Source organism: Leptosomus discolor, chromosome 3 (genome assembly GCF_034619465.1).
Source record: "Leptosomus discolor isolate bLepDis1 chromosome 3, bLepDis1.hap2, whole genome shotgun sequence".
NCBI classification, from domain to species: Eukaryota; Metazoa; Chordata; class Aves; order Leptosomiformes; family Leptosomidae; genus Leptosomus; species Leptosomus discolor.
The window spans coordinates 25,303,308-25,318,307 of NC_141393.1; the positions used below are offsets into that span (position 1 = coordinate 25,303,308).

Consider the following 15,000-nt stretch of genomic DNA (forward strand, 5'->3'; position numbering starts at 1 on the left):
GTCACCCGCTGCCCTCCGCGGCCTGGCCAAAATGGCGGCGGCGGCCCTGACCCGGGAGGGCGGGGAGGATGCCTTCCGCCGGCTCTTTCGTTTCTACCGGCAACGCGACGCGTCGGACTTGCTGGGAGTGGTGGACTTCTCCGTGCCGGGGGCCCAGGTAACGCCGGGGTCCTCCTGCCTTCGCCCGGTGGCGAGGGGCCGGGCGGCGCGCTCCGAGCTCGCCCCGCCCTCTGAGCGGTGTCGCGGTGTTTCAGCGCGGTGCTGTAGCTGCGGTGCTGCAGCTTGTTCTCCCCACCTGCTGCTTCCCTTCGCGCTCGGCGCCAGGCCTCTAATGCCCACCCGTTACCGGCTGGAGGACGCTGCCCTCCGGCGTTGAGCCTCTCGCGGGTCGCTGTAAGCTTTCAGAACTAGTGGCGTGACTCGAGAGGAGCCGCAGAGGAAGGGTGTGCAGCTGGGAGCGCCCAGGGCCCCTCTGCCCGCAGGGCCGAGAGGCAGGCTTGCCCAGGGCCCCCTTGGGCCGGCTGCCTGCGGGGTTATGGGACTCTGCCCGAGGGCACAAGGTGCTCTGTCAGCGCCCCTGGGCAGCACGCCCCCTGCTCGCAGATTTACCGCTGTTGCTGGTTTAGTCATTCCCATAATGTTTAATGGGCTCTCGGCGCTGCAGGAAGGGATCTCCAAAGCCTCCAAGAGAACCATGCACTACTTAAGGGAAGCAAAGGAATACGTGGATGGAAAAAAGCAAGTTTCACTATTGGAGCTGACACTTTTTCCTGGGCCTACTGGCCCTTGTCTTGGCCCTGAAATACCTGGGTGAGCTGAAGAAGGAGCTGGAATGAGCTTACACTCGTCGTGCAGTGCAAGCTCAAGGTTCTTGCTGTCTTCCCCTTGGTAAAGTTTCTTTTCCTTTCTTACTCCCTTACAATAAACATTTGGCTTAGCCATCAGGGCAAGTCCAGCCGTTGCAGTGGATTAGGGACATGCAGTCAGGAACACGTCTGAAAATAGTGTCTGTTATGGTCAGTAGTTTACCATGTCTCGAGTGATGGAGAAGTGATCCTTCAAACTCATCTTGCGCTTTGTCACCTCACAAAATGATAACTGATATCTGCTGAAGTATTGTTAATGGGGGATTTTCTACATATGAGCCTATATGAAAAAAAAGCAGTAGGGAATATAGTTAAAATGAAACTTTGCCTAATTTTTCAGGGTTCAAATGCTTATCCTTTACTTCTTACTGTCCTATTGGAATATATATTTTTCTATCTTTTCAGGCTATAATTTTGATATTGTTAATGGGACACAAAACCTGACCCATATGAAATTGTTCATGGCGTTAGCATTAAACAAGGGAGTTGTTAACATTTCAGCCTTTCTTGAGCTTGCAGCAGTCCTTTATCAAATAAAGGATTCCAGCATTACAGTCCTTCTGGGAAATTTGAAGTACTTGAAAGCATTGCAAGTATCTGTCCCCTCTCCATATCATTCTTTTTGTGCCTGTTACCTTCTAAGATCAGTTGGTAGCTTACTAGTGGAAGCATCTTTTAATCCTCTTTCCCCTAGGTTAAAAACATCTGGCTTTTCTCTTTAAGGAGAGCTACAGGCCAGGCAGATTGGCCCAGATACTCTTTTTCCTTTTCTCTCAGAAAATTGTTTCAAGTGATTGTGCTCTTCAGTAAAGTGTGACTACCCCAGCTGCCCTGCCACTGGGTTTAACTGTTTCAGCAGATGCAATTCTTCAGCATAGAAACAGCTCCTGTTCTCCAGAAGGCCTGGCAGCAGTGGTGCATAAGCAGTTTGAGCAGACAGAGAGGAGGCAGAGCCTTAGTCAAAGGAAGAGCCTTCCTGGGGGCATTCTGCAGACAGGACTCTGAACTAAGCTTTTCAAGGCTGGCAGTCGCAAAGCTGCTTTCAGCAGAGAGCTGAAAAATTGGTAAAACAGAGCATGTTGCCAGAAGCTGCTGCCCAGCAGTAGTTTAAAATTTTCTTACAAATTCTATGTACGCAGTTTAGCCCCATTGCTCAGAAGACGTTAACCAGAGCTGTCAGCCTGCAGAGAGACAGATTTACACAGTCGCCGCTGCAGAGTCTGTGTGAAAAGGCCTTAATTTCATATACACTTTAAATTGTCATAAACAAAGCCTTGCCTGTCTCTGCCTGCTTATTCCCGGTATTCCTGGTCAGCTATTTCTTTATACAAGCCTGTGCTTTTGCACAGCCACATGGAGACCTGGACTGCGGACCAGAACAAAACCAATCTGCCTCTACCCTGCCCTCCCTGAGATGTTTCCCAGCCCTAAGGGAAGAAGGGAGTGGGAACACGGTAGATGAGTTTGTTTTTTTCAGCAAGTGTTGGCTTATTACAGCTTATACACGTGTTATTGTAACCCAAGAGAGTACGTCAAGAAACTATATCCCTAAGCCTTGAGCTGTCGACCCTGCTGTTGGACATGGAAGTGGCAATGTGGTATTCAGAATTTACAGGGTTTCTGCATCCTTCACATCAGACAACTTTGGCCACTTCATCACTGTACTAGTTCTCCTCCTGTAAATTACACCCGAGAATACCGTATGGGATCATGAGCAACTTGTATTTGGAACACTCTTTGAAGGTCTAAAGTGTTATGGGTGCTAAATATTGCTGTCTAATGGAGATTGATAATTACCAGAATGTTTTATAATGGTCATGCTTTACCGTGGAAATGGATAAATAGTGCCAAATTTTTTTCTCATTGGTATCAATTGTTTGAGAGGTTTTTTTATGAATGAACGATATTTCTCCTGATCCTTAAGTATTGTAAAAGCTGTAGGTACCTTTTTATTCTTCTGTTCAGTATATTCTAGCTCTGTTAGCAGCATGTCCTATTCTGGTCACAGTTGCTTATACAATAGTTCTGTGGTGCAGTTGGCGTTTTCACAAGACTTACCTTGGAATATGGTAGTACTCTTTCTTACAGGTGCTAATTTTAGATGAGTTTTTCCCTTTTTTCTTCCTTTTTTTTTTTTTTTTAACCAGATCTATCTTCTTTTGCTAGGTGTTCAGATCACAGCTCAGTATTTCTTCAGTCAGTGATCAAGATGCCTACAGAGCAGGATTACAGCCAATTAGCCAGTGGAAAGCCTATGGCCTCAATGGGTACCCAGGTAGGTATTTCTGATTTCAAGAAAAATTAAACACAACCTTGTTGCTTCAGATTCAAGCATCTTCCGTCTTACCTTCCTTGCCCTGCCTGAAAAAGCTGTTTTGGTTTGCTGAAGTGTAATTTAATGTTATTTTAGGTACAAGGGGACAAACAAGTCAGCTGAAGGGTAGGATGTGGCAATATATATGAAGGTGAGAACAGAAGGGCCAGTTGTTTCACAGTCTCTGGTCCACCAGACCATTCCTCATGAGAATGGATTCATGTTGCCTTTGATAGAGATTTTATATTTCTGTAGCATCTATTTTTCTTCAACGTATATCATGAAAATCAAATAACTGACTGAAATACAGTCATTTCAGGGCTGAAGTGTGCTGGCTACTTGCTGGTGTAGAACACTGTGTACAATAAGCGAGTAAGAACCTCTTGTCCTATTTAAGGTACAGAGTAATTTCATTAGGCAGGTTATTTCGGTGGCTCTGAAATGGATCTTAGGTTTGCAGGTCACCTGGTAGAATCACAGAAAGGTGTTGGGTTGGAAGGGACCTCCAGTGGTCTAGTCTAAGTCCCTGCTTAAAGCAGGGTCAAGTTGAAAGTTAGATCAGGTCGCTTAGAGCTTTGTATGGGTGGGTGAGTTTTGGAAATCTTCAAGGATAGAGATTATACACCCTCTCTCAGGGCACCTGTTCCAGTGTTTGGCCACTCTTGTGATTTTTTTTTTTCCACCTTATCTAATCAAAATCTGCCTTGCTGTAATTTGTGACTGTTGTTTCTCATAGTTGTGCTGTGCAGCTCTGAGAAGAATCTGGTGCCACCTTCTCTATGATGCCCCTTACTCATATAGGCCGCTGTGTAATCAGCCTTTATTGCCACAAGGGTGCGCTGCGGACCGGGGCTCAATTTGTCTTCAAAGACCCCCTGGTCATTTGATTCAGAGCTGCTCCCTGGTCATCAGGCCGTACTGCTGCATGGGGTTATTCTGCCCCAGGTGCAGGATTATCACTATTGAACTTCCTGAGGTTCTTGTTGATCCATTCCTTTGGTTTGTCAAGGTCCCTTTCAGTGGCAGCAGTAGCCTTCAGCGTATCCACTGCTGCCCCAATTTACTGTTATCTGTAAGTGTGATGAGGATGAATATCCCGTCTTCTGGGTTGTTGATGTAGTTATCAGTCTTGGCCCCAACAGCCACTGGTTAGACTTTGAACCATCAAGTCGCTATTATTTAAGCCTCGTGGCCCAACCAGCTTTTGTTCACCCTTCTAGTTTACCTGTAAAATCTATGAGCCCCCAGTTTGGCTCCAGTCATGCTGCAGGAGACTGACTGGAAAACTCAGCTAAGAGCCAAGGTAAACAGCATCACCTGCTCTCTTCTTGTCTGGGCATCTCACTGTAGTGGGCAGTAAGGCTGGTTAGACAAAATTTGCCTTCAGTAAATCCACGCTGGCTGTTCCCAACCACCTTGTGTCTGGAAATGATTGTCATTAAAGTTTGCTCCATAACTTCACCAGGGCTTTTGGTAAGGCTGATAAGTTTGTAGTTCCCCAGATCATCCTTATTTCAGGGATTTTTATTTGTTCGATTTAGTTTTTTCTTATGTTTCTTTTGGTTCATTGAGACTGCAGTCAGTGTCTGTGTGGGTTGCTATAAAGCCAGCCTACCATTTCTGAAACTGAAGCAGTCACACTAGCCATCTGGCATGATGAATACACAGGGAATTGAATAACTTCAGGAGAAAGGCTTCCACCTCTTCTGCCTCTCAAGTTTTTTGATCCACTTACCTGTCATATTATAGCTGCCCTTGCTTGGTCTCGCTTGTTGTTTTATGCCTGTCTAAATGTCTTTCCGAGCAGTTACATGGTGGGGGATCACAAGTATTCCATTTAACTGCATTTTCTTCTTCTTTGACAAAGAAAGAGTTTCACTAAAACAAAATTCAAATACATTAACAAATTCTTAGTCCTGTTTAGAATCAAGTCACACATGAACAATATTTTATCCCTTTCCAGCTATGTTTATCTGGACATCCTAAAGCACTGTAAGATATTTAACCAACTACCCCAGTAGCCCTCTAAAATAAGTTAGAATTTCTTTAGTTTGGAAGGGAAGTAATTTGGTTTTGTCCCCACAGTGAAATACCAGACTAAGGAAGCCAGGTGAATTTCTGTTGCGGTGTCCTGAATTCTGTGAGGTGTAGGTGATGCTGTGTTTGGGTCTTTGTAACTGACACAAATTGGTTTTATGAGGGACTGTTCTTGTTGCTAGATATCTGTGTGTCTTATCCTTCCTTTGACTGAGGCCAGAGACCACTTTCACGAGGTATAAATTAATTCCTAGTGTGCCACAAGATTTTGCTGCAGTAAGAGAATTGCATCTGTTTCCTCAAGGCAGATTCCTTTAGTATACAGATCCCCAAAGAATTTGTCTTTTGGCCATTCCACTCAAACTCTTTCAAGGACAAGAGGTTCAATTGTATTGCCTTCAAAGCTTGACTATGGTGTTCTTTAGCCAGCTCAGAAAGATTGCTACAGAAATATATTTCTTACTCTTCTCCCTCTCATGCATGGTAAGTCACTGATTTCTAGCACTACTGGCCCTCCCAGGAACTATTAGTCTTGAATGTTAGTGTAGAATTTTATAGTAAAACTTGCAACTGTTAGAAATTCAGGGATTTCTGCCTTTCTTGACATCAGAAGCATAGCAGTAGCCCACTTCCCACTTTTGTAAGTGTAGACTAATCTGCTTTTTTAGGAGTAAGCAATGAAAGGTTTGGAGAGACATGAGCATGTTCTAAGCTTCTGATACAAGAGTCATAAAATTTGGATTCTTGTTCCTAGCACTGTGTGTAACTAGCCCTCCAGGCTTCAATTCCTTCATTAATACCTGGAGATAATACGTACATAGTAGAGCGCAATTTCATGAACGTAGTTAAGTGCTTTGAGAACATCAAAAGCTGTAGACAAGAAGGGCAATATTATTATTCTGCTCTATGCAGAGGCCAACAGAAAGTAAATTTAATGCTTCTGGCAAAGAAACTTCTTGTAACCAGAGCTATCAGAAGGCTGCCATAGTCTGAAGGTGCAGGGAATGGAGTGAAATGAATGACAGTATGTTATTAATACACTGAAGGCTCTTTTTCTAACCAGTTAATTTAATCTTGTGAGGTCTGTGAGATATGCTAGCAGGAAGCTTTTCTGTGCTTTTATTACCACTTTCATAAGGCCACAAGGCAAGTTTGTATCCTACTGAGACTCCTAGCCTTGGTTCTCCCTTTTTCATCTATTTTTGTCTCTGTTTAACTTGATACAACTAAGGAGTTCAGAAAGACACAGTATGGCAAAAACCTTGAAACCTCCTTTTCCTTTGTTCCTCTTGTAACCTTATCTCTCTTTGTATATGAATTTTGTGTTGGGGAGTCTTACTGAATTGACAGTCTTTGAGAGAGTGCCTTGATTCTTAGAGTAGGTACAATACAGATTAATAGCATCTTCCCGTCAGACATTGATTCATCAATACCATCGGCCCTGGCCTGGAAGGAAACACCCCTGGGTGCTAGGGAGAAAATTCCAGTGAAGAATCCTGTTAGCACTCCTGGTGATGGCAGATCTTTTGTTAAGGACTCTTGTCTGTTGAGATATAGACCAAATCAATCCGTTACATCTCTGCTAACCCTCTCATTTGGGCTGCTGCTTGAACTCTGCCTGAGATGCCTGGCTAAATTAATGTGCAGACAAGCTACATGTTTATTTTGTAATTAACAAAGGCTGCGAAGTATTTGCAGTCAGCAACAGGCAGCTTTGGATATAATTTGACTTTCATCCCCTTTGAGTATTACCATACCAAAATACAAGGATGGATACAACCAGACTGTCCTGGAAAAAAGCATATAGCAAAGGAGAGGACAGTTTACGTTACTAGAGGCTGGCTCAGCCTATGGACTGCTCTCTGCAGTTTGTGACACTGAAGGAGGAATAAGAAGACAGTATGAGTTCAGAGGCAGCAACAAGGTTAGTTTGAAGTCTAGAAAAACTAGGCCAGAATTAATTTAACTTCACAGGGTTCAAGAGAAAAATCTTGCTGAATCATTTCAAAATCAAATTTACTCCAAAGCAGTTGGCTTTCCAAGTTCTTACTCCTTTATCTACCTGTAATCAATATGCCTTACACAGGTATGTCCTTCATTGTTGTTTTTTACTTGGACCAGCATTGTCTGCCCTCCCTGCCTTCTACTTTATGGCCACCATTTCTTTGTACTGAAAGAAACAATAGGTTTTATCTTGACTATTCAGACCTGTTAATAGATTTCATCAGCTCACGTGCAGAATCAGTGGTTGTATGTCTAAGGTGTTTTTTTCAGTACCTCTGACACCTGTCCTTTGCTCTAGTTTTAGAAAAAACAGGTAAAGGCCTAATCATATTTTCTCCCCACCCCCTCCCTTTTTCTCTGTGGTCAGGGTTTATTTTCATACCAAACCCTTTCCTTCCGGGCTGCCAGCGTCACTGGGTGAAACAGTGTCTCAAGCTCTACCCCCAGAAACCAAATGTCTGCAACCTGGACCTGCACATGGCTCCTGAGAAGACCATTGACCTGTGGGGACAGAGCAAGGAGCAGCTGAGGTAAGTCTACAATAACCTTGCTGGTCAAAACTAACAGCCAGGTCTCAGCTCTGAGAAGGCTCAAGAAAAACGAGCAGGGAAGAGAAGCTGAAAAAGATGGTGTACATGCTGGCAGTATACAGATGGTGTCAGAATGCCAAGTTAAAGATGGATTTTTCAAGGCTTGCTGTGCATCCTTGTTCATTCTCTGCTTTCACACTCGCAGTGGGATTTTCGAGTAGCAAATTATTCCAAAGCTGTTAGTCAGATGTAAAATAGTGACCCTGGCTGGTATCGTGGTGCTTGGAAGCTTGTTAAGCTCAGCGGCAAGTGGAACCATGAGGTCCCTCTAGGCCTCAGTGTTCCTGAGGCAAAAGAGGTCCTTTCCAAACACTGTCCTCTTGCTATCTCTTCTTCCCAGTCGGCTGTTGGACCTAGTATACTGTAGTTGAAAGGCAGTTATCTGCACTTCTTTGAACTTCTCAAGTCTGCTAGTTTCTGTGGTTTCATTTTCCAAAGTATTGCTTATTTTTGGTTTGGATTTTTTTCCATTCAGTCTGAGATGGTGATTAAATGTACCATTTTAAAGGCAATCCCATTTACTCTGATTCCCACAGGTTTGGAGTTCTGTGGCTGACACAGCTGACTTTCCTCTATCTGATTTGGAAGTTAGTGGAGAATTTGTCCAAGTTTTGAAGTCAAGTAGAAAGTTTTAAAGACTTTTTAATTAGTCACCTATAAAAACATATACAAGATAGATGCTGTTTACAGTACACAGTCTTTGAGTTATGTGGGTATTTATCTGCTCGTTTTTTGTAACAATTGTTTCACATGATGGAGTGACCAGAGTGTCCTACAACTATCATCTTCTACCTCAGTCTCTTAGTAAAATTGACATGCTGAGATTTTTCTTCAAAAATACACTTAACATCTACAAGAGATAGAATGGCAAAAGCAAGATTTCAACTTCTAAATATTTGTACCTAGGAGAGAAGTTATGCCCCCACTTGTGTTTTCCAGACTCAGTCAAAATTAGTTACAGAAATTCAGACTCCTTTTTTGTGTTCCATCAAGGATGAAAAATTGTTCTTTGAAAGTATTGTGCATTGTGCCCCACAGCTGAAAAAGTGCGGTACCGTTCCAGCTTGACAGGCATTTCCCAGTAGCACTTCCTGAATGGAGGTTAATTTGCAGCTGAATCCAGTTCAGTTGAAAACAGTGTTTGGAAGAGTGATGGCTGGCAGAAACACCAGCAGTTGTATTAAGCACTTGCCTGGGCCTTCAAGTGAGCGACCTGCTGTATTTGTGCTTTTACCTAGGGGATAGCGGATCAAACTAGCCAACTTGTCTAGTATCTGGAGTGAGAGCCTTTCAGGGAGGGAAGAAACAGAGTGCTTAATTAAAAAGAGGTCTACTTCCAAGACTGGACACAACTTTAATGCTTTTTAAAGCCATCAGGAAGATGCATAAATGTGCTTGGGTCATGGCTTCTCTGCTCTTTTCAGGATGCAGGAATCACAAGGTAGGGAGAGTCCATACAGTTCCTAGAAATGTATGTTATGCTCTCTCCACGAATTGGGATACTTTCTTAGTGCTGGGGGCAATTAAAAGCATAAAAGGGGGTAGAGCATCCCTACAAGGGATATATATATCCTTGTGTATAAGGAAAAGGCTGGGGGGGATTTTATAGATGCAACCATTTACCAGCAAATAAAGAAAAAAAGGAGCTTCAGACCAAAGCCCCCCTGCTGTTCAGTCTTGTTCTCTTTCTAACATGGTTATACCAGAATTTCTCTGTGCTTTCTTGTAGGAGCACCTGCTGCTACAGTTCTAGGAACTCGTTTGTTCCAGATCCATAACACTCAGACTTTCCTCTCCTTAGCAATCGCATACAAAATGCTAAGTTCTGGGAGTAAGGACCTACCGAGCGTATTAGGGTTCCTGCTGTTGTGCAAACACTCTAGCGCTGTAGCGAAAGAAGGGCACTTTCAAAAGGCACGTGCTAAACATCTTTAATTATGAGCATTGTTTGTTGTCTGAAAGATGTAGAGGAACAAGTTGTGGGCTCTCCCTTTTCTAAATGCTGTGTTACCTGCTAGTGGGCTCCATAAACTGTTCCAAGCAGCGTGTATTTGACAGTTACTGTGTTGCTGCATTATGGTAATTGCAGTTGCTATTACTCTGTGACAAAGATGGAAACTGGAAAGATTACTTTCTTTCAATTATCAGTGAGATATGAAAAATTACTAAAGGTAAAGAAACTGGCCTTTTACTCCTATTCCTGGCTTAGCTTAGGAGCTATCAGTACGGTATAGGTGAAGGGCAGAAACAAGCTGTGTATGCAGGTAGAAATGCACATTAAATGCAGATGCTTGGCTGAGACTTGACCATGGCAACACAAACACGAATCCTGTTTTGTAAGAGAGCATGCATTACTGAACTAATGAGGCTATAAATGAGAGCCAGCCATCTGGTGCTGCTGTTTATCATGATGTTCTGAGTACGTTTCCCTTTTCTTCCTTTCTTTCTTTACCATAATACATGACTTGGCTTGACAAAAGAAGTTGGAATTGCTGGAATAAGTGGACTAGAAGATAGATGTGTAAATTCCTTTCTGTATTTGTCACTAGCATGTTTCTATCTGACTTATTATAGTACTACTCTTTGTAGCATTTTTTATGGACTTTTCTGTAGGCTGTAGTAAAAGCCTCTCCCTGAGGTCTCTTCCTGCCTTCGCCACCTTCAAATAAGAATGGTAAATTGTCACGTGTCTTCAGACCACCGAGTCCCTCTGCACTAGGGTTGTCACTTGAGAAGAACAGGGTTTTGTCCTGCATAGCAGTCTGGATAGGAGACACCTGCAATCTAGACTTCTTGACATGACAAGAAGTGTATGGTCCTAGCTAGGGCAGTCTTATGTCTTACTAAACACTGAGTCAGTCCATCCTAAGGACTTCTTGTAGAAGTACGAAGTAGTAGAACTAACAGGTCCTTTGGAGTATTACACAGCTTGATACGCTTCACTATCAGGCAAAGCATTGTTCTTTCCTGTAATTTTTCATTAAGTGCCTAGAATATTTTCCTTTGTGTTGGCAGCTTTTAGATCTTCACAGACTCTGTTCTTTCACTTTCAGGTGCCTAAATAGTACATGCTTAATTCTGACTTCTAAATCTGCAGCAGTTCATTGTGTTGTCTCCATCCAATAACCCGTTATGTACCGTGTTGAAAATACAAGCTTTCAAACTGACAGCAGTTGGCAGGAGGCCCTATAGCTTGCACAAATTGCAAGAACTGAATTTTCAAGGTGTTTGGAGGAAAAAAGTGATGGCACTAAAACCAGAAGTTTAGCATTGGTGGTTTTAATAGGCTGTCATATGGATGAGTGAATCTCATTACTGTATGCTGCATTACCAGAAAACCCCTCAGAATTAACACCCTATTTCTTTCCATTTTGTCTTTGTAGAAGGAAAGGTTCCGGTAAACGGGAGCCCAGAAGCTTATTGGAGAAGCTGCGCTGGGTGACCCTTGGTTATCATTATAATTGGGATACTAAGGTACTGAAATTAAGTTTTTCTCCATTTTACATAGCTGTAAGCACACAGAATGGCAGACAGAGGGGGTATCATGGAATAAAATGCTTATGATCCTACAAGGCAGTCTTGAGGAAAGGCTGTAACAAACCATGCTTGTAAGAACATTTTAATCTCTATTAGTTTACTGTGAAGGCTTTAACAGCAAAAGTCCATTGCTGCGTTCTTTCCTGTGAAAGGTGACATGGTAGCATGTGCTCAGCTCTAGACTTGTGACTATTTCAGGGTAAGTGAGCATTTTTACCCTACCAAAAGGGATGGTCACAAAAGCATCATTAACTCCTCAAGGTAAGAATGACCTTGAGTGCTTGAAGACTACCCTTTGGAGGGGTGAGTGAGAGCAGGAAGAGACTGCAGCTGATGTGACTTTGAACTTAAGAGTCTGAACCCGTATAGTACAGTCTCACCAACTGACAGCTATTTTGGGGCTCCTGACCAAAATAAACTTTTTCATAAGATTGAGTCAGACGGAGACTGAGGAAGGATGGCAGAGTGAACACGCAGTCTTATCAGGATATGGCAGATACTTAACAAATCCGCTTGCAGCCTTATATTTACCAGGTCAGCCTATTATTGGGTAGCCTTAATAAAAACTTCGTTGTTCCCTTCTAGTCCTCTCAGAATCACTCATGGGAGAGAGAGAAAAAGTAGGTTTGCAATTGATTCCTGTTTGTCTTATTATTCAAAGAAAGAACAAAGATGCTTGTTTCGGAGCTCTGTTGATGAGATACAGAACTGTCTTTGCATTGGCAGCTTTAGGTAGTGACCAAGTAGATCCTCAGGATGTTGGTACTAACCCTACTGACTTCAAGTTTACCATCCAGATATAACGATTAACTCCATGATTAATTGAATCTGTCTAGTAGTCTCGGCATAGGCCCAGAATTAAATGATAAGATGTAAACTTGCTGTGGTTCTGCCCCTGTTGTAGTCGTTTTCCAGGCAAATATGATGTCCTTCTCCATGACTATCAGACAGACTTCTGAGTTTTCATTCAATGTTTATTTCCAATTGTATTTGCTGCTCTGATGTTCTGGGTGTGGTTTGTTTTGTGTTCTTTTCCACTCTCCTTCCTCCAGAAATACTCAGGAAATCACCACACTCCTTTCCCCTCAGACCTTGCGTTCCTGTCAGAACAAGTGGCTGCAGCCTGTGGGTTCCGGGGTTTCCAAGCCCAAGCAGGGATCTTGAACTACTATCACTTTGACTCCTCACTGGGAATTCATGTGGATGAGTCTGAACTGGACCATTCTCGGCCCCTTTTATCATTCAGGTGAGTCAAGGAAAGCGCTGGAGTGTTGTGGAAGGATTGGTGGCTTTTCTCTGATGGTGGCCAACAGGAAGTTGGTACGGTGTAGTTTGCTAATTGGGTATATAATCTTCACTCTCTGAAGATTTGAATAGTAGGAAGCTGTAGCTCAAGGGCATAGGTTTTTCTTTGAAGACTGCTTGAGTAGCGCGGATGTGGCACAGCTCTTTGCACAGAGCCCAGTTCCGTTCTAAAGCAGCAGAGTGGCAATTGGGTACTAGCAGGCAAGGAAGAAATACCTCAGCAGATCTTCAAACCTGGTGGGGCAACTGCTTATGCTTTGCCTGCCTTGAACCATGCCTCAGTCTGTTTTCAGTGTTCTCATTGTGAAGTTACCAGAAGTCCATCTAGTTTTCTTGTTCGGGATTTTTTTTTTTTTTTTTTTTAATTAGCCTGTTAATATTTTCTTAGCGTACATGTAATTGTTCTCATCCTGAACTTGTTTTCTCTTCTCTCTCCATCCTCATACCATCTCTAGTTTTGGGCAATCCTCAATATTTTTGCTTGGGGGCCTGAAGCGGGAAGAGGCCCCAACAGCAATGTTCATGCACAGTGGAGATATCATGGTGATGTCTGGCTTCAGCCGTCTGCGGTACCATGCTGTGCCCCGCGTCCTCCCCAGCCCTGAAGGGTCAGCTTTGCCTTCGTGCCTGGACCAAGCACTTTCTTCAGACCTCCCTATTGGGTCAGTCATTGAGCACAGCTCTGATGAGGATTGGCAGGTCTGTGCCAAGTACTTGCAGTCTTCCCGCATTAATATGACTATTCGGCAGGTGTTGGCTGAGGGTCAGAAATTTCCAGAGGAAAATGGGACAAACAGAGAGGGCCAAGCACCCTCTGAAAACAGTCACTGTCAGGAGAACAGCAGAGCCAAGAGACATAAATCAAATGCAGACAGCTGAGACCAGGAGATCATGCCAACCTGGACTGGACAGGCAGCCTCCACGTGGAACTGGGAACTAACGTAATCATACTAGAAGTCATTTGTCTGTATTGGGATTAATAAACTTCTGCAAAATAAATGTAGTCCTTCTTGTTGTAAGAAATAGGTTGGGGGAGAAAAAGAATTTAAAAGGAAAAGAAGGGTAAGTTCAGGACTGGGGCTCAGGAGCTGAGCTCTATTGCTGTTTTGTTGCAGATGTTTACTGTACTCGGTTCCCTTTAAAATATCTGTATGTCAGAGAATTTTAAGCTTGGTTCAGTGATGCTCGTAAAGTGTTTTAAAGTCATTGGGCAGAAAGTGCTAGCAAAATATACATAACTGCTCTGTGTTATTCCTGTTCGGCTTGTAAAGCTCAGCTGAAGTACAGTCACAGGGATGAATGAGAATAGGCTGCTATGGGTGTGAGATCTCACCTGCAGCATTTCCAAGAGCAAAAATTTCTGCTGCAAAAACTGGATCTGTGATCAGAAATTAGCAGCTCCCTTGAGCAGCACCTGTGCTCTTCTGCATGCTTGCACCCCCTCAGCTGCACCAGAAGCTGCTCTTATGGGTGGAACTAGATTTTTTTTTTTTTTTTTTTTTTTTTGCATACCTCAGATTTTAGAGAGAAACAACTGGGGGCAATATCTACTTAGAATATCTAGTAGTTCCCAGCTGTCTCTCCTCCCAGGAGTGAGTATGTTACTGAGCCCTACATCCTCACTCTTTCAAAACTGTCCCCACTTAAGTGTCTGCAGGTTATGGTCCTCCAGTCCCAAGTTAGCATCCCTAAGGAACAGAATGACTTGCAAGTAGAAGCAATGAAGTTGTAAATTAAGAACCTGAAAATTAATCGGTGACTATCTCTGTCACCCAAAGATAAATACATTGAAACAAAGAAAAGCACTGGCTTTTGTGCTAGTTCTCTTTAAGACTCAGACCTTCCTATCTGCTTTTTTAATGTGATTTTAATTGTTGGAGTGGAATGCACTATCCCTGGGGTATTTTGTTGCACTTTCCCAATGAATAAACTTGCTCGGTTTTTAAATTAAAGATCTCTATCAGTTTTGGGCTGGCGTTTTTCTTTTCTTTTTCTCCCTGTTATTTCAGTGTATTGTTAATGCTGCTGCATCCCTTGTGCTGTTCCCGCTAGGCTTCTTTTGGATCTGCTGCCTCTGCCATCTGCCAGCTCGGTGGAGGAGCCTTGCATATGTCTGCAGGGCTACTTTGCTTATGGGCAGTTCAAGGTTTGTTGGGCAGTTTCAGAGGGGTGTTGCCTGCAGTATCAACGTCCAATTTAATATGTATGTGGCAGCTTTTACTCCTGGGGAAAATGTGTCTGGTCTGCTTATTTCACAGCAGGTCAATGTGTATGTGTGTGCAATTAATTCCTGATACAATACCGCAAAGAGCTCTGGTAACTTGGTCTAAAATAATCAGATATGGGG

At 43.2% G+C, this 15,000-nt stretch overlaps 1 protein-coding gene across 1 annotated transcript; it reads left to right on the forward strand.

The window, feature by feature from the left end:
- Positions 1–28: 28 nt before the first annotated feature.
- On the forward strand, positions 29–14,619 carry ALKBH1 (alkB homolog 1, histone H2A dioxygenase). The gene is made up of 6 exons (XM_009947891.2): positions 29–157; positions 3,033–3,141; positions 7,589–7,751; positions 11,195–11,285; positions 12,401–12,594; positions 13,109–14,619. Exons 1-6 carry the CDS (start codon positions 32–34, stop codon positions 13,530–13,532), a joined length of 1,107 nt encoding a protein of 368 aa, XP_009946193.2. The 5' UTR covers positions 29–31; the 3' UTR covers positions 13,533–14,619.
- Positions 14,620–15,000: the final 381 nt, after the last annotated feature.